This window comes from Folsomia candida, unplaced genomic scaffold, assembly GCF_002217175.1.
Source record: "Folsomia candida strain VU population unplaced genomic scaffold, ASM221717v1 Fcan01_Sc032, whole genome shotgun sequence".
Taxonomy (NCBI): Eukaryota; Metazoa; Arthropoda; class Collembola; order Entomobryomorpha; family Isotomidae; genus Folsomia; species Folsomia candida.
In genome coordinates, this window is record NW_019091224.1 from 456,574 (window position 1) to 481,328 (window position 24,755).

The 24,755-nt window shown below is 36.6% G+C and overlaps 2 protein-coding genes across 6 annotated transcripts; one reads left to right on the forward strand and one right to left on the reverse strand.

Annotated features, from left to right (window-relative positions):
- Window positions 1-9,593: 9,593 nt before the first annotated feature.
- LOC110860399 (potassium voltage-gated channel subfamily B member 1) lies at window positions 9,594-11,400 on the forward strand. Its single transcript, XM_035860336.1, has 6 exons — window positions 9,594-9,628; window positions 9,994-10,057; window positions 10,145-10,166; window positions 10,336-10,399; window positions 10,506-11,051; window positions 11,111-11,400. Exons 2-6 carry the CDS (start codon window positions 10,014-10,016, stop codon window positions 11,398-11,400), a joined length of 966 nt encoding a protein of 321 aa, XP_035716229.1. The 5' UTR covers window positions 9,594-9,628; window positions 9,994-10,013.
- Window positions 11,401-12,489: 1,089 nt separating this feature from the next.
- LOC110860400 (epidermal growth factor receptor kinase substrate 8) lies at window positions 12,490-24,140 on the reverse strand. Of its 5 annotated transcripts, XM_035860398.1 has the most exons (13): window positions 23,909-24,140; window positions 22,509-22,724; window positions 20,907-21,007; window positions 20,646-20,784; window positions 18,599-18,755; window positions 17,942-18,059; window positions 17,297-17,529; window positions 16,275-16,419; window positions 15,982-16,064; window positions 15,750-15,833; window positions 15,639-15,673; window positions 13,847-14,145; window positions 12,490-13,770 (listed from the first exon to the last, which is right to left on the reverse strand). In XM_035860398.1, exons 4-13 carry the CDS (start codon window positions 20,734-20,736, stop codon window positions 13,666-13,668), a joined length of 1,350 nt encoding a protein of 449 aa, XP_035716291.1. In that variant the 5' UTR covers window positions 20,737-20,784; window positions 20,907-21,007; window positions 22,509-22,724; window positions 23,909-24,140; the 3' UTR covers window positions 12,490-13,665. The 5 variants fall into 5 exon arrangements, 4 of the variants coding, with proteins under 4 accessions (XP_035716291.1, XP_035716292.1, XP_035716294.1 ...); XR_004837313.1 differs by lacking the exons at window positions 12,490-13,770; window positions 15,982-16,064 and adding an exon at window positions 15,386-15,572 and having other exon boundaries at window positions 14,023-14,145; XM_035860399.1 differs by lacking the exons at window positions 20,646-20,784; window positions 20,907-21,007.
- Between the last annotated feature and the right edge of the window lie 615 nt (window positions 24,141-24,755).

Below are 24,755 nucleotides of genomic sequence, written 5' to 3' on the forward strand. Positions count from 1 at the left end.
GATCGGGTCAAGAGGAAGAAAATTAGCATTTCGTGATGCGTGGATGAAACAAGTAGTTTTTGGTAAAGGTTTTTTCTTGCACTAATTTAAATTTAATTTGTGTGAACTCTATCGGAAAAAAATCCTTATTTTAGCCGTGAAAGATCACGTTAACTGTTTTTGGGATATTTTAGATGCTCTTCGACAAAGTTTGCAATCGAAGACAGTAACAGATGACGAGATGGAAGCCGTAATTAAGGAACATTTGAAAGCGGCAGCAAAAAGGCTGAAGAACAATCATTCTGTCGATATGTATGTAAATACAACTAATTAAATCAATATTTAGTTAACTATGTTTCAAACCAAGTTATTTATTTGATTTTAGTGGTGGGGCAATTGCTGAGGGGGGATCAGACCTTACCAATCAGGAATTGGAGGACATATAATATTTAATTTTTAATCATTGGTTTGTTTTCTATGCTTAAATCAAAGTGAAATAAATTAATGTCAAGAACGGGAAAAACTGTGGCAATTTTTGGTGTTTATTTAGAGTAAAACACGTGTTTTAGTCATGCATGTTCCCGAAAAATCCACGAGATTATTCCATAATTACACACGAGAATAAGACGAGCTTTACACGTGTTAGTTCTGGCATATGCACGTGTTATACACGAGTTTGACACGAGCGTGGCACCACGAAACGGCGACAACTACCCCCAAAACTCACCGTCTTTTACACCAATTCCGCACGTGTTAATCACGAGAACCCGTGTCCGCAGACTGGTGTTTTTTCCGTGTATTTCACGAGTTTGTGCTACTAGGGAATATATTGTTAATAAATATTTAATTATTTAATTAAATTATAATAATAAAATATAATAACATATTTAACATATTAGTTTAATTAGTTGAGATCAAGTTGTTAATTCTGCACCTTTTTAAAAACGTAAGGTTATAATAACAATAAGTTGTTTCAAAAGTTTACTCATTTCTAACGATGTCTTTCCAACAGGAAAGAAAAACAATATGGGACAACCCATCCAAGCCGTGACCATTTGCACGTGTATCGAATTCTTCAGCTGCTGGCGACCTATCAGAATAAAATGTGGTCTCAACCATCCATGCCGGTGGCGTAACTGTCGCGGAAACGGTTTCCTTGTTCATCTTGGTAACTTCGTACCACCGAGTTCCAATCCCAGTGCTACCCTTGTTCTTAGTTATTGCTTTAAATAGTGTCCTTATAATTCACATCGTCTTTAACATTTTCTCCTACCCGTACACTAAATCTTGTGATTTCATTAAAGTATGTAGACAATTAGGTGACCAATTGAATACATTACAATGATTAGTCACAATCAAACCGTGGCATCCCTTTTTATAACGAGGATATATGCACTAGACGTTCGAGCAAATTTCGAGAATCTATTACGCATTTCGAACTTTATCACATAATCTTTCCCCCTTTAATTGTAAATAGGGCATAACTAAACCACATTCGCTTTCCAGAACCGGCAACATAATCTTTCTCGTCATTTTCCACATCAAATGAATATAAGGCATGTCCTGCGGTCCAAATTTTTTCTCGGAGTTTCTCCTGCACGCCTTGATCCAGTTTTGAAAATTCTCGTCATCAATCCTGTTGTCGTACATTTTAAGCATTACGGAGGTCATTACTTTATAATCTTCCTCACTGTACGGCCATTGGTTGTGAATTAATTCGGGCGGAATGACAACCTGCAATTCATGCCGGTTCAACGTATCCACCATTTCAGAAATTTGAGACGCTATACTTTTTTTTTTTACTTTTTTGGGTCTTAACGACTTCATTTCTCATGTCAGGAACCTCGCAGAATTTTTAAATTGGTTCGAATTAATTTTACAAAGTAACAATATGCTTTAAATATTCTTTATTCGACGAGTTAAAGGGTTAACCCTTTAACTCGTCGCTAAGACAATTATCGTTTTATAAGAAATGATTTAATTCGGGAGTAAGACAAAAGTCGCCCTGAAAAATCGTGGCCATGGGATCCTCCACCTCAAAATCCTCCTCTACCTCAAAATCCTCCTCTACCTCAAAATCCTCCTCTACCTCAAAATCCTCCTCTACCTCAAAATCCTCCTCTACCTCAAAATCCTCTCTACCTCAAAATCCTCCTCTACCTCAAAATCCTCCTCTACCTCAAAATCCTCCTCTACCTCAAAATCCTCCTCTACCTCAAAATCCTCTCTACCTCAAAATCCTCCTCTACCTCAAAATCCTCTCTACCTCAAAATCCTCCTCTACCTCAAAATCCTCCTCTACCTCAAAATCCTCCACCTCAAAATCCTCTTCCGCCTCAAAATCCTCCTCCACCCCAGAAGCTATGATAAATACCACACCACGTTCGGTATTACGAGACTACACGGTTTGCTAAATAAATATCTCTGATATTCAATATCTCTACAAATCGAAGTCATATACGGAAGTAAAAAGTTGAATTTCGAAATTTCAACAATTCCCGTAATTTATTCTAAACTGACACGTCCATGCTAATCGTCAACCTAACTGCATGCATAATGATAGTAGTAATAATTTTATGCTGTTTTGGAGTTGCATGCCAAACTGCAAAAAATTATTATCTAAAATGTTTAACAAAAATGTCACCTAATATTTTTTAAGAAAGCAGACTATTAAGGAAGGAATTGTTTTGTTTAAATGCAAGGAGTAAATTTAGTAAATGTGAACACTATTGGCACAGTTTTGTAAAATAAGAATCGCAAAAATTCAAGCAAAATTGTACATATTTATACGTATACATCGTCTATGCACAGGAGCGTACTTGTAAATATTCGATGTTTGCGAATGTAAATGATGACTGTATATTATAATTATGTACCATTTGGTATTTGCGACACGGACCAATTTTACACTTTTCGAATTTTGCCTTACAAATTTGCGAGTTTTCACCTCTTTTTATGCAAATATCTCCGCCAAACCTGCGCATTTGCAGATAGTTGCATTTGCAAATTTCATACTAATTTAATTTGTGATCAATTGACACCAGTTTCGTCCAAATCTGCGAGCATACGTTGGGAAACCTCCATTGTTAGTATTCGGTAGCACGGAATTCACACACATTTGTGGTTGACGTCAGGGGTGTTGATTGAATCAACAGAATGCAGACACTACTGCATTATGGTGACTAAATGTGTATGCTGGTAGGATGGAATACAACTTTTATGCATGTACGTACGCATGTTGGTTGGTATTAGAATAAGATGTATGCATAAATCTACTCATTAGTTCATTTAAAAAAATCAAACAAAAAACTTGTTTCAAGGTAACGGGGATGAGTGTAAATTTTTAAATGTACATGTAATTCCTTATGTGCATAGTTATAAAATTGTTTGCATATGTACATATATTAAGATTTTCGTAAGTATATACAGCAATTTTCTTCTAATTATTTTTAAATTAAGTGATGATATAGTCATATGTCACGATTAAGGTAAAACTTAAAAACTATGTAAAATTATGGGAATGCATTATGTTAAGTTATCATGATTAAATTGTGTAATTGGAATTGCAGTAAGTTTAGGAGTAATTATGTGGCGATTTTGAACAGCTAACGGAACTGTTTTGTTGCTTTACAAATTCCCAATCTGAAAATTAGTTACCTAATCATTCCGTTGTGATGTAGAAATCATGCAAACGTTACCCTGCAATATATGTATTTATTAATCAGATTTTAGAAACATTATGGAGTGACTAAAAATTAAGCTAGATCTTCAATTTTGGACATTTTTAGTACTTAATGCACATATTGCCAATATCTCATCTTTCCCATCAATTTTATGAAATACTAACATAATAGAAAATCTACGAAATTTTAAAAATTGCTTGTCAAACTTGAAATTGTAATTTTGTATTCCCGAATTTTGAAATGCATGCCGAATTGGAAAATATGTTTTATTTCACGTGTATGATTCAAGACTAGGGCAATATCGAGTAATTAGTTACATATTTCTATCCTTAAAATTAATAGGGAAAACGCATGTATTTGCAAACTACAACAAATGGAACATTAGTGACCAAATTCTAGTCCAAAATAAAGTTTAAATGGTTTTAAGTGGAATCGGGTTAAATTTAGACGACTTTGATAACGTCCTAAAATTAACAAAATTTGCATATGTGGTGTGTATTATAAAATTACCAATGTGCCTCTCTCAGTATTCATATGAATTTTTTATGTATTCAAAATTACGAAAAATTTTAAGTCATCATAAGGCAAAAATTGTTCGAATCTGAAAAAAGACGACCTCTATGTATATATGCATGTGTGTACTAAATTAGTACCACTAATAATGATTATTATCTCGGTACATTATATAATTATCTGTTAGTACTAATTATTGAATAGTAAATAGTGCTTACCTTTTAACTAGTTATTTTTTTATTAAACGCAAGTCAGATTTGAAAAACGAAGAAAACGTGTTTGCGGTGTCTACATTTCCAATTATTGTCAAGACATCGTGGAGCGTAGTTGTTACAAAGAAATCTATAGCTGCTGTTCAGCAATCTGGTGGTTGATCGCAAGAAGTTTTATGTCCACGTACTACAGAAAATCTGTGGTGATACTGTATGTAGTGAATTTAGTATGTATGTCTGTATGCAAGTACTGAGTTTATGATGTGATAAAAGCTTTGCCACACATATGTTTGTGTGGTAGTGAGATGTGGTTGGTAATTGCATGAGTGTACGTTCAGTAATATTTTTTAAAAGAATTGGATTTCTGCTTGTTTGTTTCATATCTTGGAATGAGTGAGCAGGGTTCGCAAGTGCTGTAGTTTTTCATTTTTTAAGTGCTTAGAATGTATTGCAAATTATATGATTGTTAGCATTAGTTGATATTATGGATGCATGTGAATTTCTACTATTGATCTTGTGTGTTAATTATACGAGTATGATTATTGGTAGTTAAAATATTGTCTGCAGTTCGCACCCTGAAAAGTCCACCCTAATTGTCTATCTGTGTATTGGCTAGTATGCATACAAGCAGTCTCATTCTTCAGTTTGATGAGATCAGGTTGATATATGTATTTACCTTTAGTACTTCATACAAAAAAAACAGCAAAAAAATTAATTCAAGGTGATGGTCTGCACTGCATTTTGTAATATTTAATCATTGTGTATTCACTTATGTGGCTAATATTAAGTAAGTATATAGTTGTGCTTGTGTGCTGCATGGGGAAGAACTAATGGCAGGCAGGCAGCGGTGGCCGAGTGGTCTTCGCACTGTGTCTCAAACTAAATGGAGGTTCTGGGTTCAATTCCCAGAGCTGGCAGAGAGTTTTTCCTTGCGGTGTCCATCATGCCGTGAGGTTTTTCCTCTCTGACTTGTTACACAGGCCTGTGCGGTGTCCATTGCACTCCGGGCAGGTTAGTTAGTAAACTTGTGGGCCAAGTATTTCTCACGTACGTGAGGTTTGGTGCACTTGTACTAAATGTAATGGGCTTAATTGGGAATCAATAAAGACGACCTTTTTTTAATGTTGTATGTATTGTATGTATTGTACAATAATGTTTTAATGTTATATGTACAGCATCATAAGCCACTTGTGCAAGTTTTAATAATGAGACGTAGTCGACTATACTATGTAAGTACGGTCAAATGTGTGTTTCACCATCATGTTTGTATGTACACAGTGGAAATCAAGTTAACAGGGTGCGGAAGGAGCGTGTTTGAGTTTAACAGTATGAATTATTTTGTAATTTGTTAACAAATTTAAACTTAAATTATGATTGGCTCCGTGTGTTTAAATAAGCTTTATTGATTAATTGGCTAGATAATTTGTGTAAAAAATTTGTGACCAATTTTTTAAATCTTGAGCGGCGGTAATGTAAGCATATGTAAGCATTACATGTATTATATAACGAAACCCTGTCTCAATAAAGCATCAGTTCCCATTCGTAACTCAACCAATGCAGTTGTTATCGTTCTCACTGCTACCACACATCCATATGTACATCTACTACACATACACCTACAAGCCGCTATGGGTCGGTCCTAACAGGGATTTCTCCTATGCCAACAAAATGTTAAATTTGAACATTTTCTTACCGAAATTATAGATATTTCCCAATCTTACACAATGTTGAATTTTTAATTTTTCAGTTTTTTCGAGTTTTATTAAAACTCGTGAATTCCTCCTCCTATGCCATGACCACAACATATTTATATCGTCCCCGAATTAATGCATTTTCTTGTAGTCAATGATACTCGTTAAAGGGTTAACTTATTTAGCTACGAGTTAGTTTACTATTTTGTCCTAGTCATGTACAATTCCGATTTATTATTACCGGTTTTTTTACAATATGCTATTTTAAAATTAATCAGTTAACCCAAAAATCCATTACACTGGTATGATACTTGTGGTATCGTAATATTTTGTCATTCGAGTAAAGAACGAATATTAATTAAGCATACTTATCATGAATGGCCTAAATATAGAGATATCCTCGTATCTGCCACGTGTCACCTTTGTGTACAGGAATCAGTTGGTAACAGTAGTTTGCGTTATCTTCACCTCTTCATATTACCAGGGTTGGCCAAGATACTTTGACAAGATACAGGATACCAGATACAAGATAGTATTTGTATCTTGTGTAATGTGAGCAGTATCTTATCTTGTATCTTGTATCTTGTATCTAGAATTTTCGGAAAATGTATCTTGTATTTTGTATCTTGTATCTTGGCAAATTACAATGTAGATATTTGAAATACTAGACAAGACACAAGAATACTTTTCTAGTGTAAACTAGCACACCCTGGTGAAAAATCGGGGAATTTTCTTCGTATGCACAAATCCTGAGCATGTAAAACTGGGATATTTTTTATATGTGATTTAAAACTAGGAATAATAGAAAAATTTAAAAATTTGAAAGAAGTTGATAATATAAAAATTGCTGGACAATGTCATTATTACAGTTTTTCCAATCCTCGATTAAATAAATCCTCTATTAAATTCAATATACAGTATCTACCAAATGTCTTCATGGATTTTGGTTGCGCTTTAAGAAATAGCCATATCTTTCCCTCTGTTCAATTGTCTTCGGTGAAAATTGGTCAACAGGTACAAAATATAATGCAGATTAACAGGACGAAATTACAGAGTCGAAAATTTTCACAGCATCTAGCAATTTTTATTTTAATGTGTAAAAATACGAAACCTGCGCACCATAAGTGTTAATGTCCTTTACAAATAATGTATTTATTGAATAATATCAGTGGAAATTTTTATAAATTTTAGATTTTAATAACGCGTGTGGCCACCCTTAGCCTTAATAACCTCAGCAACTCTCCTTGGCATTGATTCCACCAAGTTTTCCAAAGTTTTCTTGTCCAAAAGTTCCCATTCCTCCCGAAGAACCTGTTCCAATTCTTTCTTGTTCTTGGGAGATCTTTCTTGAACTTTCCTTTTAATTACCGTCCACAAATGTTCAATTGGGTTCATATCTGGTGACTGGGCAGGCCAATCGAGCTTCTTGATCCGCTGTTTGACGAACCATTGATCCACAATTTTCGCCGTGTGCTTCGGGTCACCATCTTGTTGGAAAATAAAATCATTTTTGAGGCGTAATTTTTTCTTCGAGGCGATCAAATTAGTTTGTAGGAGGTCGAGGTAGACTTCCTTTGTCATGATTCCTTCAATAACATGAAGATTTCCGACGCCCTTATGATTAAAGCACCCCCACACCATAATGCTCCCCCCGCCATGCTTGACTGTTGGAAGTAGGTTTTTCTTTTTGAGACGATCTCCTGATTTTCTCCAAATCCTAGTGATGCCGTCCGACCCAAACAAGTTGATCTTGGTTTCATCACTCCATAAGACTGATTTCCACTGGTGAACGGTCCAATTGACATGAGCTTTAGCCCATTCCAAGCGTCGATGAATATTACGTTTTGAGAGCAATGGTTTCTTGCATGGGCGTCGGCCATTATAGCCTGCTTTTTTCAGTCTTCTTCGAATTGTTTGGTTTGAGACATCGACTTGATAGTTTATCTTCAAGTTGTCCCTCAATTTGGGCACCGACATTCGTGGGTTTCCATCCATGTGCTTCACAATCAATCGGTCTTGACGTGGCGTTGTGCATTTCCTTCGGCCGGACCGTGGTAAGTTGCAAATTACACCAGTTTTCTTCCATTTTCGAATGATGCTTTCAATTGTCGGCCTTGCTACTTTAGTTTTCTCGTGGATTTTTGTGGGTCCAATGTTTTTCATATGATATGAGATGATTTTCTTGCGAATTTCATTTGATATTTCTTTCCTCCCCATCCCACACAAAGAAAATATTAATTTGTGCAACCGGACAAGGGAAAATAATTTTAATTTGACTTACCTGTACTTGTTTTGAAGGTTGCAATAAATTTACAAGAAATTTCAAATCACTCGACAATTTGTAGCACGTTACAATTAAAAAAATGAAAACACATGAACACTTTTGGCGCGTCGATTTTCAATGAGTACTCCCCGATAATGCCCGCAATTAATAATGCGTAGCTCGTTTAACTACAGACTTTAAAAGTGATATCTGCATTATATTTTGTACCTGTTGACCAATTTTCACCGAAAATAATTGAATAGAGGGAAAGATATGGCGATTTCTTAAAGCGCAACCAAAATCCATGAAGACATTTGGTAGATACTGTAGTATATGAAGCAGCAAAATAACATTCCCTCTTCAAGTTTTTAAAATTGTTGATAAAGGGTGACATATTTTTAAGTATATAAAATTCATAATGGACCTTAACCCAGGGGACCATGACTGCCTTATGCCTACCAATTTATCTAAAGGAAAAACGAGCGACATTGTTACACCTGTGGGTAAACCCAACTCTAATTTGGATGGAGTCAAACAGCCTCAACCTCCTCCATATGCAGGTGCACGTTCCGTACCGTTTAGTCAGACAGGGTCAAATCCTGGAGAGATTCAATCCAGCATGATTCAAAAACACCGAAGGGTAATTTTAAATGTGGGTGGAGATCGACATGAAATTTTGTGGGACAATTTGGCCCGTTATCCATACACCCGTCTCGGACAATTGGGAGAGAGGTACAGGTCACTTGGGGTAAATGAGGTGTTAAAAGTTATTTAAATAAATTGAGTTTAATGCTATCAATAAAATACAATAATTTATTTTGCATGCAATCGTACATAGTTTCTGAAATTGCAGGAAAACCGTAAAGTTGGTTATAGTTCACATGATGAAATTTTGAATCTGTGTGACGACTATGATTTGAGTGCGAATGAGTATTTTTGGGACCGACAACCTCGCACATTTCCATTCATCCTAAACTTGTACAGACGGGGCAAGCTGCATCTTCCTGAGGATTGTAAGCAATGCACAACAGTTGAAAATATAGGATTGAATATACTTTGCAACAAAATCATACAGTATGCGTGCTGGAATTTGACGAGGATTTGAAATATTGGGGAATTGATGAGCTTTACCTGGATTCTTGTTGCCAAATTAAATTTCAGCAGAAAAAAGAACAGCTTATCGCAGGTACTCTCATTTACCTCATTTTTAACTATGTTTTTACAAAAGAAGAAAAACATTTGGTTTAGAAATCAAGAAGGATGAAGAGTTTCTGTCTTCTCACAAAGGTATTTTGTAGCACTTCTTAATTACTGCCTAATTCTTAATTATTACCATCACGGTTATAAATTGTTACCGCTTAATAAAGAGTTGCAACCACCTGGTAATGTTTTATTACCAAGGAGTAACAAAATTGTTACCATGCTGGTAGAGCCACATATTGTTACCAGATTTTTTTTATTTTTTAAGAGTGTACACACCACATTAAATATTTTTCAATCCAGCAAAACGGCGAAAAAACGTTGGATTTTGTTAAACAAAAACCCTGTTTTTCCATTAAATTATTAGAAAATGAAAATGCTTTGCCGTTTTGCTAGGTAGAAAACTGAAAATTAAATACTTTAAATAATTCGGATCTGCTTTATTAACACAGAAGAAGACTTTGGCAAAGGAATGATTTCAGGAATGAGAAAATATTTATGGAATTTGTTTGAAAAGTATGGTTGAAAAGTATCATCTTATAATTTATGTTGTTCGGTTATCTGGTTATCTATTCATTATTTATTATTTGTGATAATTTTCAGGTCATCCACCCTACCACAAAAGGTGCGTTATTTAAGTATATCTAAACACCCTCACAAAGGCAGAAAGTTTGCTGTCCCAATTTGATATTTATGTATATGAGCTTCCCGTCAATATATTTATTTATTAACAAATACGGCAGATAAAACATAAAAATTCGACAAAATTATCATCTTATTTTCTTATGTCACAGATTACCGGGATGCTCTCAATCACTATCATTGTCCTCTCCATTTTGACTTTGAGTCTTTCCACTGGTAAAAATTATATTTACTTAATTCTTTCTTGAATGCGATTATATTTTCTGTGAACGTATTTGTATGAACAAATCCAGTTTAGTAAATTACATGTTTTCTGCTTTAGTTCCAGAGTTCCAAGTATTCAAATGCAAACATGACAATGAATCTTTTTGTGAGGATTTATTAGCGTCGGACGACAATCCCAGTTTAGGGCAAGATTTCATCCTAACAGACAATGAGATTCTAGAAACCCTGGAAACGGTTTGTATTATCTGGTTTACTGCCGAATACCTCATCCGTCTTTTCGCGGCTCCAAGCAAGCGCAAATTTTTCTGCGGGGTTTTAAACAACATTGATCTTCTTGCCATTGCGCCATTTTATGTGTCACTTTTCCTCGTTCAACTCGATACAGCTGGTCGTTTAGTTCAAGTGTTGCGAGTAATTCGGATTCTGCGAATATTTAAACTTGCCCGCCACTCAATAGGACTGCAAAGTTTGGGATTCACGCTTCGTCACAGTTATAAGGGTTTGGGTGTTCTCCTTTTGTTTCTGAGTATTGGGGTCGTCATCTTTTCTACGTTGGCTTATTTTGCGGAGAGGGAAGATAATAGTGAAGGATTTGGAAGTATACCTAAGACCGTCTACTGGGCATTCATTACCATGTCGACAGGTTCATAATTTTTACAAAAGATATATAATTTGAAATATAATTTGAATTTGTTCGTGTAGTGGAATATGGAGACGTCACTCCAAAAATGACTTTTGGAAAAGTTATTTCAGTGATCACCGGAGTTTGTGGCATTGTGGTCATCGCATTACCTATTCCCATTGTGGTCAACAATTTTGGTCTGTTTTATGAAGAACAGAAGCGTCAAGAAAAATCGATCAAGCGACAAAAGGCTTTACAGGATTTGAAGGATAGCGAGCATTCCAATTTCAGACAGGGAAGTTATGTGAAAACTAAAATAGTTGATCCATTTGGATTGGAGGAGAAGATGGGGAAAATTGAAGAGAAGTAAAGTTCGTAAACTGTACTACCAAAATTGTTGAGCCACAATGCGTTTCTTGTTCATGGAAATCGACAAAGTGTATAAAATTATATTTGCTAATATTAATTTTCATAAAATGTGTCCAATTAATTTAAAAGTTATTGGGGGAAACGGAAATAAAACATGTTTCTTGTTTTCAAATATTACAATTGCATGTTATTATAAAAATACCAAGGATTGTTTGAAATAATTCAAAATGAGTTAGGGCACAACATATACCTCGTATCAAAATTATTATTCTTTTTAGCTCAATTTGGATCGACCATTCCTTGCTTGCAACATAAATATTTCGAATTATCCGAAAAAAAAGTCACCGTGTCTGTAAAAGTTTGATTGGTTGAATAAAAATACGGCTCAGCATTAATTAATAAATAATAGTGCATTTTTATTTGGTACAATTATTTAAAAAAATATCCATAAAAATAGATTTCAGAATCTGCAACAACTTTTCGCGTGACAAAAAATTGAAAAAACGGGCCCGACGCATGGGTATGAATGGCACGAAAAAACCGAGTTTATACTCCTCCACACCTTCAGTTAAATCTATTTACTTAAGAAATAGTAATCTGGTAGAAATTTTGTTTGGTTTACAAACCCAGCGTAAACATGACACATGCATAAATACATATGTGCATATTTATGCATACTGATATATTCACGTAAATACAAAACGTGTTTCCAGATTATAGGAACAAGGGTAAAAATTGTGTAACTTGAGAACGGCTGGTCCAATCGGCGCCAAATTTGACAATCATAATTTTGTCAATATTGCGGTGCTATATTCTAAGTTTTAGTGTATTTTTGCGACCGACAACCTCGCACATTTCCATTTATCCTAAACTTGTACAGACGGGGCAAGCTGCATCTTCCTGAGGATTGTAAGCAATGCACAACAGTTGAAAATATAGTATTGACTATACTTTTCAATACTCAACAAAATCAAACAGCATGCGTGCTGGAATTTGACGAGAATTTGCAATGTTGGGGAATTGATGAGCTTTACCTTGATTCTTGTTGCCAAATTAAATTTCAGCAGAAAAAAGAACAGCTTATTGCAGGTACTCTCAATTACTTTTTATTTTTAGCTATATTTTTACAAAAGAAGAAGAACATTTGGTTTAGAAATCAAGAAGGATGAAGAGTTTCTGTAAATTAATAGTACCAGTCCATAGGAACATTCTAATACTACAACTAACCAGATCGGAGTTATCGTTCGAAAGTTACATTTATTTAAGTACTTGGGAATTTTGCGCATGTAGTTACAGTGGAAAACGATGCACGAATGCGTTTGCTTACGGTATCAGAACTTTTCATGTTGATTTGATAGAATCCTGTTGGCGGTAGTTTTTTGTAGATATTGAATTGAGGAACATAATACTAATCAGCTATTGAATTTATCATAAATGGGTCAAAAATTTTGGTCAACTAACGATCTTCACGTCACGACTAGGTATTATTTGCAACAATCCTAACAGAAATGTTTGGGTTACTGTTGAACTCTTTCTCCACTTTCTTCGTCGCAAGGATACCCGGTCGAAAAGTCGGTTTCTTGTAATCTGCATTTCATTTTTACCTTCCTCATGTCTATCCAGTATACGATTAATTGACTTCCGGTGTACTCCTTCACGAATCAAGTGGTCACTAGTTATTTTTCTGTCTCAAAAAAACATTTTTCCGTACGAGTCGCAAACTAACTCTGCGACTGAGCATTTTTATTTCGCATTTTTGAACTGAAAGTAATAATTTAATTCTGTTTTGTGTATCAGAATTGCTATCAATTCCGTAAATTTGAGCATGAATTCAAATTTTAAATAAACCCGCCCGCCAACATTTAAAAATGAGAACGAACTTCTGACACTTTCTTTAGTGGACAGTCCTTAAATACGGGGTCATACATTCTTACATATATTTATGGTTAATTGAAGTTATTGTTTTGTCATATTTGATTTGGAATTTATGTGCTGATTTATGTTTCTAAACTATGTATAAACATATTTTTATCAGAGGAACCTAAAAGCATTCATCAGAATTTTCAAAATGTCATCTAAATATTGAAGTACTACATATATTTCATCAAATTATTTGAATTATTATATTATTATTGATTAATTATGAATCACGTATCCGGACGCCTATGACCTGTTGTTATTGTTCACATACCCATCATTGGTCTGGGCATGGGGCTGCTCGGCTTAGAATTGGACGAGCTATTATTGTTTCGACCTACTTGCTTATTTAGTGCCGTGTTGATGGGTTCGGCGAAGGGGACGTGCCCGACTCTACCTTGGCTAATGCCTTTGCCAAGATAGTTCTCAATTCGGAGGATCGAGCCGTTTTAAACTGAAAAAGTATACCAAAATTAATACGATGGTTTTTCTAGGAAGGTCGCAAATATATGTATAATAAGGTCACCTACCCCTGTAGTACTTCTCGAAATGTTGATTTGTGAACCCAATCTGCGACCCTCCGCCTTACCACAATACGCCTCCAGTTGTTCCTTCTTTAAACTGAAGAGTTCAGTCCCATTCATATTTGATAACTGTTTACTAATCGGATCTGAGAAGCCCTTAACTTTCAACCACTCTTGGACTTCTTCCACGCTGGAATGCTGGTTGATGTAGACTTCCGCGTTCTTCTGAATCTCGATCTTCCTCTTTTCTCGGAAAAGGGTGAGCACAGTCCTCAATTCTTGCTGCATCATGTCGTCATCCCGAGCTTGGTAGGGAGAGGATAGAAACCATAATTTATTAGGGGACGCATTTTCTCAAAATAATAGCAAGACTGGTACGCCCATGTGTCTTTTGGAATAATTTAATAATTTTTAACCACTGAAAATTTGACGGGGACAGTTATTGATATCGTTTCACGCGTAAAACTGAAAAAGGCTGTTTAACCGAAAAACAACAGGAAAACCAAATATTTGCAAATAATAAGGTAAATTGTTTCCGTACTTGAAACAACAACTGGGAACACCTTGGTGATTTAAATTAGTAGGAATGCCACTACAAAATATGGAAAAATTCTAAGAAAACTTAAATTTTCATCCAAATTCTGGAAATGAAACAACTTTTCACCCCACATAAGACGAACTAACTAATGCAATGTAAATTACTCCCAGTTGTCCCCAACTATCCTTCACATGATTCACTTCTAGCAGTTGGGTTCACAATAAGATATAAAAATAATATTAAATACTACGGGACCGATGAAATCATACGCAAAATCCTAACAGCCCTACATGAGAAGGAGAGGAGTACTCGAACTTGACAGTACCCGATTTTAATGCCCTTTGGATTAAAATTTGTTGTGGTGGTCGACGAGATTAGAAAAAGTGAATGAGGGTTTTACTCCATGGCCCCATTTGCGCCCGCCACACCCGATTGAATGAGCGCGCAATGGTAAACTAGCCGCACTTAAACCCTTACCAGCAATCCCGTTTTGCTCGGATTTGCATAATGTTGATCCCAGATAGTTGATTTATCACATCCATATCAAAGTTTTTTGAAATCTTGAATATTTTGTGATTTTTTTAGATTTCTAAAAAATTGAGTTTGATATGCTAAAGCAAATATCTTATATGTAAAAATTAAGGAAATCTGAGCAAAACTGGATTTTTGGTGAAAGTTTAAGCACCGTTAGTTTACTCTGGTGCGCTTATTCATGGGGGTGTGGCAGGTCTTGGAGTAAAATCCTCCTTCGCTTTGTCTAATGATTAGACTCTAATCAGATTAGACTCATTGGCTACCATCTACCATATTCAAGGGGCATCAAAATCGGGTACTGACATGTTCGAATACTCTCCTTCTAAGAAACGGAAAAGTGACTTTCTTCACGGAAGTACACTTGTCAAAAATTTCCAAATTGCTCATTTGATTTTTTCTCTGATACATAGAAGGGGAAATGTGCGTCATATTTACATATTCGATAAACACGAATTTGTCGTAATATTATGTACATTTGTGTTTAGTTGTAAAGGCCTAAGGATGACATTTATTAATTTATAACATTTCCTCATTCCTTATGTTTCTTCGTGTTGGGTGACATTGGCTGGCATTGTAAGACGTTGTCCGGATGGTGGTGGGGGTGGGGGTGGTGGCGCCTTGGTGCGATGGTAAAAATCATCACCCGAACTGATAGAAGAACTTGAGGAGGACCATTGATCTATCATACGAGTGTAGAATTAAAATGTTAATGTTAAAATGTCTCACCCATTAAAATGTCTCCCATTGTCGGGATAGTCTGGCTAAAAAATGGGAAAGAAATCATAGAAATTAATATAAATTTGTCATGATTTCTAAAAAATATTTGCTTCACTCTACCTGTGGATATTCGCGCAACGCTGCAGCAGCTGCAGCCGCAGCTGGATTTCGTATTTGCTTTTGCTGCTGCTGCAAGTATACGGTCTAGAAAAATGTTTTAAATAAGTAAAAAAACAGTTACGTATTTACAGTAGAAGACGAATAATGTGAAAGATGTTGACACATTGACGTCAATTAATGAATGTAAATGAGTGAGTAGACATATGTGAATGAATGGTGGATGAGTGCTTACTCTATTTGCGAGAGGGAGATCGACACAGAAGTACAGTGGAAATGAGGCAGTTTTCTAAGGAAAGGGCTCTCCAATTTTTCTGTCTTTGTGACATGAAACAAATTAAGTTTTAAAAGAGACACGAGAATAGATGAGTTTGAATTTTGAGTATCCGCTGTAACTTTGGCCTCATGTCACACGTGGTTGAGACGAGATTAGATGGAGTATATGTCGTCTAAAATCGTCTCATTGGCAACTAACCTCACCACAAAATAATAATAACGACTGAGAAACTATGTAAACTATAGACTCACCTCCTGTTGGGCTTGAAGACGTCTCGTCGCAGCTTCCGCAACAGCTACGCCAATGGCAGAGGATGAACTTCGGTCTGGAATCGTGGGCGACCACCCTTCCATAAAGACGGGCTGGTACGGGGCCACATAACCTTTCCACTGTTCCCTGAAATAAATTTAATTGGCAAAACCATGTGCATTTTGAAGATATATGTATATATTTTTTTTCATTTTGTAAGAGGTTTATCCTCTATACTGGCTAAGTATGGTTGTACACAAGTGGAAGTGGATTACCAACTTTCAGAATATTTAATTAAAAACAAGCGGAGGTAGAGCATTATAAGACTGCTTTGGTTGAATGCCTACTAGGCATTGGGATGTCTACGAGGGGAGAGTTGTGAATGTAACCGAAATATTTGACTCGTTTTACAAATATTGAAAGAATTCGCATTTTGGTTAGGTTAGGTTAGCTTAGGAGAAGGGTGCCGAGGCGGGGTGGCGATCGTGCTTCCCTGCTAGCCGGCCATCTGAGTGGGCTGAATGGAGGTGCTGGGTTCAATTCCCAGTGCCGGCATTGCGGTTTTTTCTCGTTTTTCCCCCTTTGCCAAGCTCAGATACTCTTCTCCCTCCCTGGGTAATGGCTCGTTAGCGGGGTCCAGTGGTTGTGCTAAGCCTTTTTTGGTGAAAAAAACTTCTTAAGGATCCGATATATAAAAAAGAAATACTTTGCCTATCCCATTTTTATTATGCTACGTACAAACACAACTCGCCTGGATGGCTTTCCAAGTCAAGCACCAAATATCAAAAACAGTTAGTTCAAGCAACGAAAAACCTTTTTGGCGACTCGTTTTTCTAAAAAAGCAGGCTTATGAGACATGGTAGTTTCTAACAAAAATAAGCTGCGAGTAAAAGTTTAACCTTTTTAAAAAGGTATGAAAAACAGATCAAATTCTGTTTCCATAACTCGGGTAATTATGTAGTTGTCTCTGATTTATGAACCTTGTGGAATCAATTTTTACATGACTACATAAATACGTATGTACCTCGTCAAGTGCCACGCATCTCCGAGTGAATGCCAAAGTTGAGTTTCCTTCGAGTTGAGGCAGTTGGTGAGTAGGTCGACGGCTTCCCTGGAAAGGAGAGGGGCCACAACCCTGGCGGCGAGACCGGGCGGGTGAGTTTCCCTAGAAGCGTTGACGATCATAGCTAGCGGCGTAAAGAGAAAGTGGACCATCTCGGGGGAGTTTGGATCCTGGATGTGGGCTTTTAAACAGGCCTGGTAAGAAACAGAAGCAGCAAGTTATCACATGTAATAAAAATCTGATCTCCTCGCGGCGTGATTCATTAATATAAAGTCGGTCACAGGATGGGAAATGAGATGAGATGGAGGAGAACAATCCATGTAGATACACAATATGGTTAGTAATGGGAGAGTGAAATAAAGGGGTATCATAGGACAGGTAGAGGGAAGAAGTCAAGTATGCATGCTTTATTTTTACCTAAAAACAAATATACAATCGAAAAAGGTGCGCATCATGAATCATGTAAGATCTATTAGGGAAGTATTATATCTTGTTATGTGCACATGCGGAGAGATGGTTGTGCATGATAAATATTGTCAGTGTTAAATATGAAGACTTGGTTAACCTAACCTAACCAAATAATGCTTTTTCAACAAAAATGCTTACCAAAAGGTTGAAGCAAAGCTTGAATTTTTGAAGAATGTGGACAAATTCGAGTTCATGTGGTCGTGTAGCTTGCATAGAGAGGAGGCCTTCTCCGTGATCCTTGTTACTTTTTTTAGACCTGGATGTATATATAATAAATGGAGGCAGTAGTTATAAAAGTTGTTCAGTATTGTGCAATGTATTAATATTGACATTTTTCATGCTCCTATCTTATGTATGTATTTGTGGAGTCGATTTCTGTTCAGTTTCTCGAAGCCTCTTCGTCTCCTCCACAGTCTCATTTGGCCAGTCAATCAGCCAACATAAAATTTTATGTTCCTCGTCAAGTAAATTCACATTTTGCGAGTCAATAAGTCCAATTTTGTAACCATTTAAAAAACCTAATATCGTGACAGTAAAATAATGACTTATTTAAAACCTAACAATCATCTCCGTCAGTTGTATCGTCGTCCCCATTATTGCCACAATTTGATCATTATCACAAAACATTCACAAAAAGTGCACACTGACCATTCATAAGCCACACCCCCCAAACAAAAGTCATCCTTTCTCTACAACTATCCACTTGTTCAAAAAAATGGATGGTCAGTCATTCTTACCCAGGCAGAAATGCAATCTAATATAATCCACTAAATAAAGAAATATGAATGTGCTTACATTCGCCTCCGCTGAAGTTCTCTGTAGGCTGTAGCCACATATTGAAGCAAAGCAATGAAGTGCTCAATGTCATCAAAACAGCTGTTCAAAATTGCAATTTGGCGTTCATACTGACCCTCAGTATCATTCGAGAAAGTGTCATTTCTCGAGTCGGAGGCTGTAATAGGAACCAAAAATGATGTCTTATAAGAAATGTATATAATATCAAACAATTTGGTTTAAACCGCGTGGAATTTGTTGACTACAGACAAAACGTAACGAGCCCTGTCGTACCTAGTGGGCTCACGTAAGGTGTAAGTAGCTCTTATCTTCAAAATGGCAAGAGATAACTAAAATCTGACAAGTGCATTGTATTCCTCGTGCGATTCTACATAAATAACATCAATCAGTTTTTAATTACTTGAAAAACATATCAGTAGGGAAAATCTTGAAATTACGCAGGCGGCGATAATTTTTCACAAAAAAATGCGAAGAAAATTAGTGAATTTGTGGTAAAAGAATCAAAGCTGGACTTTAATTTAGTCCAGGGGACTATAAAAACGATAATTGGGACTGGAATGACTAAAAACAGTCAAAGAATTTTTTTTAAATCCACCAGGACCGCACCTATGCCAAAGGCGCTGAAGCCTAGAATCCGAAAAAATCCGCATAATTTTTACGGAAAGTAGTGTTACAAATGATAGGGTCGACGCAGATTATCAAACGAGTACTCAAATTGAAGCTTGGACTTCCGGCTATAAAACGTTGCACTTACCACCTCTCGGTCACTCCCCAAAACAAAGTCAGATGAAACAAACGCAGGGATCACTTGAAACGGTACGCTCCAAAAACTGTGAAGAGTATTCTTTTGCAGATGAGGAGATTTTCATGGTGGAGGATTTTTTTAACAAACAAATTGACCTTGTTTACTCCAAATCGGCCAAAGATTACCCCCAATAGAGAAAACAGGACAAAAGGTGACATCATCCAGGTATTTTGATGGTTTTGGCAGGACAGAGCTAATTGGGGCAATTTCACCGCATTTTATCGAAAATGAGGGGAAGGTGAACAAATAAAATTTCTTAAAATACGTTTTAGAGTCCGTGGTACATCCCCTATATGAGATCCAATTCAATGGAGTCGATTAGACCCTTTCGAATAGACCTTTCAGCAGGGCTCCATACCAACTCATAATGCAAAAAACGGCGCAAGCGTTGTTTAAAAACCAAATTCCGGACTTCATCTCCACTTTTGAATGGCTATTAGTCTTGTTGGTTTTGAATCTCCGGTTTATGAAATAAGGTTAAAGTTAGAGACAAATGTGTGTTCTAAGCCCCAGAGAAGTGCGGAGCCTTGAAAAAAAACTTTGACCCCGGAATGCTACAAATTGTCCACAAATTCAGTGCGTGCTTCAGCGGAGGGCTGGAGGCCGCGTCTTCAGCGCTGCATTATTGCAGTTGGAGGAAATTTCGAAAACTAAAAATTGTTTTCTGCTCAGAAATTAACTGGCTTTCCATTAAATTAACTAGAAATGTTCAACACAAAATCCGTTGAAGCTACAGCGTCTCCTTTCACTTACACCTTACGTGGGCCACCTGGTATTCAAACGATTTTTATCCTTTTTTATTAATTTCTTTACCGAAAAAATATCCGGTTAATCTCATTAGGGTTACCGGTGAGACGCTAAAGAAAGCCGCTAAGTGAGATGAGACTTGTAAATTATGAGATGAGATTAGTTGTTGAGTGATGAGATCTATTAGTTGTTACGTGGCTCATCACGTATCGTCTCATCTCAAGTTTAATGAGACGAGATGAGATGTGGTATATCTCATCGGCAACCCTAAATCTCGTTCTCCGTTTTAAACTGGGAACGAAATGTACCCATATTTCGCCGTGCGTGTTTACGCATTTAGATTGGACCAATAAAAGTAAAAGTATTATAAGCACTATGTGCAATAATTAGCACAGGGAGGAAGTGGAGTAAACAAAATGTAACGTTCCCTGTGGTTAAGGGAAATTGTAAAATAATAAAATGAAATGCAACGAGGCGGACTCTGTGCGGACTCACGTTTGAAATGCGGCGGTGTGAGGGGGGGTGGGGGAGGACTGCTTGGACTACTCGTGTATCGCGACCGACTTGGAGGGACCTGACCGGCCATAGCCAAGTTGACATCCTCCACCAAATCTGCGGCAGATATATTGAAGCACTGCAGAGGAGATGGAAATGCCATTAGTTTTAAGAATGATTAAAACGAAAGAAAGGAAGTACTTAATTAGAAAGTTGAGAGGTGTGGTAAATTCATGGATATTTCATGATAATACAGATTACCTGAAAAAAGCGAATACGTTGTTGTATGACTCGCCTGGGTTTGGGTTGGTGAAAGCGGTGGGTTGACGAATCATGTGGAGTGGGAAACGCTCCATCTCGTCCTAAATATGGTACATTGAAAATATTTTGCTGATAGAAAATGTACCGAAAATGTTCCATATTTCTCTGGAAACAAGTATAATCTTCTTTTCTCGGAATTAAGGGTAAACAAAGAAAAAATGAAAAATCCATCGATTTGATGCAATTGATTTTCTCTCCTTTTGGGAAATAATAATTCCGTGATGTGAGTGAGAGACTTCATATATGAGGAGTTTATCTTTCTTCGCTACCACCAAAATGGCAATACTGCAGCAAACCAAATATTCCAAATATTTGTCATATAATTTAGTTCAAACTTACCATGGAAATTTGTACGGCTTTTTTGTGACAAAGAAGTATTTACTTTTGTAATGGTTTGTAATGAGTGTTAGAATGCCGAATATTTAAGTGACAGTTAAAAGTGAAGGGATGAACTTGTTGTAGGGCCGAAAGCCTACACAACGCGGATTCCATCGCCTCGACTTAATTAATTTAATTAACCAGTCTAGACAAGGTCAGAGACTGGTCTCGGCCGTGAAGGCCAACTAACTTAATGCTGGTAAGACACCCGCAGCCCACTATTTAAAGAGCGTCCGAGCTCTCGCTCCGATCACTATGTTCTTAACTCGCGACGAGTCGTCTTCCAGGCACATGTGTGTATGCACTTACTCTCTAAACTAACCAGCCAGAGATTGGCGACTACCCTTGATGACAGAGGTAGCGGCTCTCAGCCCCAAATCTGCTTATTAACCCTCTTACGTAAATAAATCTCTATTAGTTATGTACTTACTGTCTACCGCCACCACCACTTTCCTACTTCGACTCCAGTCCACCGCATAACTCTTATACAACACGAGTAGGCCTCGTATAACTAGCGTAGGATACGCAGTTAACCCTTTGAGCCCAGCTCTCTCTTCCTAGTCTCAGCCGCCTCAACACCACTCATCCATTCTTAATACATGGCATGAGATAATACATTGCCCATAACTAATAACCAGTGAGCCAAGTCCCACTTAAGTCTTGGTTATCCACTCTCAGGCAGAAACGGCGTTCCGACCGCTCGCTCTGTCTCTATATGTAAGCGGCACTTCTCCTCTCGGACACTCGACACGACGTAACGCGCTCTCGGTTACGCTCTCCTTATAACTCTGCGAGGATTACAACTTCTCAGTGCTCTCCCTTACATTGTATGGAAGAAAAAGGTGTAAAATAAGATGAGAACTTAAATTGGATCGATCCTACAAAAATGTATGTAATTCAGACTGCGAAGAATATGTAGTGAGACATAGAAGAGATACAAACGTTAAGAGAGGAATGAGTCAATGATTGATTGAATGAACGAATAGTTTTGGACAAAGAATTAATTACAATTTTAGTTAAGATCAATTTCCAATAAAGAGAGATTATTCTCTCTTTATGGAGGAATAGAATAGAACGAGGAATGGAATGTTTGCATTTGACGAAGGTGATGGATAGAGATATTAATTTATGCACGATTATCAAAACCTTGTGGTCAAAACTTACCCCATTTTGAAAATCGAGAATGACGATAAAGTTTTGTTCGAGATGGACACGAATTTTTTGACTCCAGATTCCTAATCCATTCGTCTGCATGTGCAACAACCTCCGCATTCCGTCAGACGGCGCGTTTAATTCTTCCGAGAGTTGGAAAGTGGCCAAATGTTCTACCTCGTAAACGTTCCCCATCACACGGCCATCCATTTCGCTAAAACTGGTCTCCTTGATAAATAAAAAACAGACATACAAAATTAGAAGGAAAGAAACTGTTGTGAGTCAAGGTCAATCAATGGAGCCTATTTTTAAGTGGCCAACACGCAAATACGTTTCTCACCAACGTAAATAAATACATTTTTGAAAACTCGATAAGATTGTGTGCGAAATTAGCTCTTGGACATGAATAGTTGCAGGAACGTTGTTTACAGGGTTTCGCTTTGGTTTTTACGACTGTCCAAAATAATCATAAAAAACTGGTAAAAACCGGTTTTCGAAAAAGAGAAGTGGACGTACAAAACGCCCCAAACTGTCGAAAAGGGTCCAAAATGGAAAATGGGGCAATATGTTACAAGTTCTTTAATAGCGACTTTTTTGCAAATCTATGCACATATATGCAATCTCTTCTTATTTTTAGCATTTTGATGTGTAATAAGGCATGATTTAGACAATTTCGCAATCTCTCATTAAAACACATGTGTTTCGTTTAGCCCGAGAGTTGGGCATGATTTGAGACGACACACTAGGAGCTAATATGTATTTAACCAAACTTATGAGAAGGGGGGTGGTAGGTTATGTCAAAATTTTGCCAAGCTACATCTAGGTTTTCGAATGAGTTTGGTTAATTAATGCAGATTAATTCAGGAGCTTAGCATTTATCATTACTTCGTTGATATAGAATAAGAACAAAGCTATACAAATGGGTGGAATTGTAACTACTTTAAAATTTTTTATCAAGACTTACGGTGGTATTCTGAATGAAAATTTTGAGCTTGAGTGGGAGTGGCCACTCACATTTTGTATTCTTTCAACATGTAAAGTGTGAGTGGCCACTCCCCCTCAAGCTCAAAATTTTCATTCAGAATACCACCGTTAATTCTGAATATGTATTCATACATATAAAAGATGAAAAATGAAAAATGATGCATGACTTTATTATTTACAGTAGCATGACAAAAATCTGCAATGAAAAATTGTTTAGTAAAATAGTCCTTCAAACTCTGGAATTTACAGCTCGTGATGATAACGAATCTTATCTCGACATCAATTCTGTCAGTCAATGTTAAGCAATGATTGCTCAACAAGGAATAAGTGTAGAGGAATGGTGCATTTGAAACCGTCACGAGTGAATTTTTCTCTATGAAACGTTTAAGCTTTTAAAAATGTGTGAATTCTCGACCAGTAATATGTACCTTTGATAAGATTGGGATCAAAAACTTGTCAACTTTCCGTTTGATCTCGAAACACAGTGAAGTCTGTTGCTAAAACGACTAATCGTTTTTGAAAGTAAAAATATTTAGTTCACTTTTTTCAATCAGGTAAACAAATCCACACCCACTCTCCCTCCGAGCTATCGTATCAAACACTGTGTGGCAGATATGACTGTTCAGTCTTTCTGTCCGGTGGTGAGGTGAAGCCTCGAGTGTTGATTAGCGCTGCGTTATTATGCAGTATGTGGTCAAATTTTGTAACGTTTAATCATTCCAGTTGTCATACGGATTTTGCGATATGTATTGCAAGATAAGGGAAGTTTCAGCTTATCATATAATTCTGATATCAAGGCTACTAAACTAAACCATATAACAAAGAATTACTCTGGTTGGATGTTTTGGTGAGGCTGTAGAATATACAAGTCTGGGTAGGTTTGGAATAAATGTGTGTGTACTTTTGAGAGAGTGTGATTCCTGATAAGAAAATTAATCTTATAATGGAAATAGGAGAGAATGTAATTGTGGCTACATACATGATTATGATGATGGTGTCCACATGTTGTGAGGATGACGGGTTATTTTGCATTACAAGTTCATTCCTATTTTTATGGAATGACCACACTTTTATCGTCATCATTTATGAGTGGAGTGGTGGATGATTCCATAAATATGGGTGACATTATATTTAAATGTGTATTATTGCAGATCACTTTAAAATGCTAACTAAAAAATGTAATTTAGGGTGGTGACCACGTTAAGTAAATAATTTCTGCGTAATAAATCAGATTTGTGTGTGCACATATTTGAAAGAATTGAAAATTATACAATC

Excerpts from the sequence above, each read along its gene's own strand:
- LOC110860399 (XM_035860336.1), top strand. The coding sequence starts at position 10,014 with ATGATTTCAGGAATGAGAAAATATTTATGGAATTTGTTTGAAAA. Across the intron at positions 10,058-10,144 it reads TTATGGAATTTGTTTGAAAA|GTCATCCACCCTACCACAAA; the intron begins GTATGGTTGAAA and ends GATAATTTTCAG. Across the intron at positions 11,052-11,110 it reads ATTCATTACCATGTCGACAG|TGGAATATGGAGACGTCACT; the intron begins GTTCATAATTTT and ends TTGTTCGTGTAG.
- LOC110860400 (XM_035860398.1), bottom strand. The coding sequence starts at position 20,736 with ATGGCCGGTCAGGTCCCTCCAAGTCGGTCGCGATACACGAGTAGTCCA. Across the intron at positions 15,834-15,981 it reads ATCTCCCTCTCGCAAATAGA|ACCGTATACTTGCAGCAGCA; the intron begins GTAAGCACTCAT and ends ACATTTTTCTAG. Across the intron at positions 14,146-15,638 it reads AATGGGAGACATTTTAATGG|CTCGGGATGACGACATGATG; the intron begins GTGAGACATTTT and ends CTCCCTACCAAG.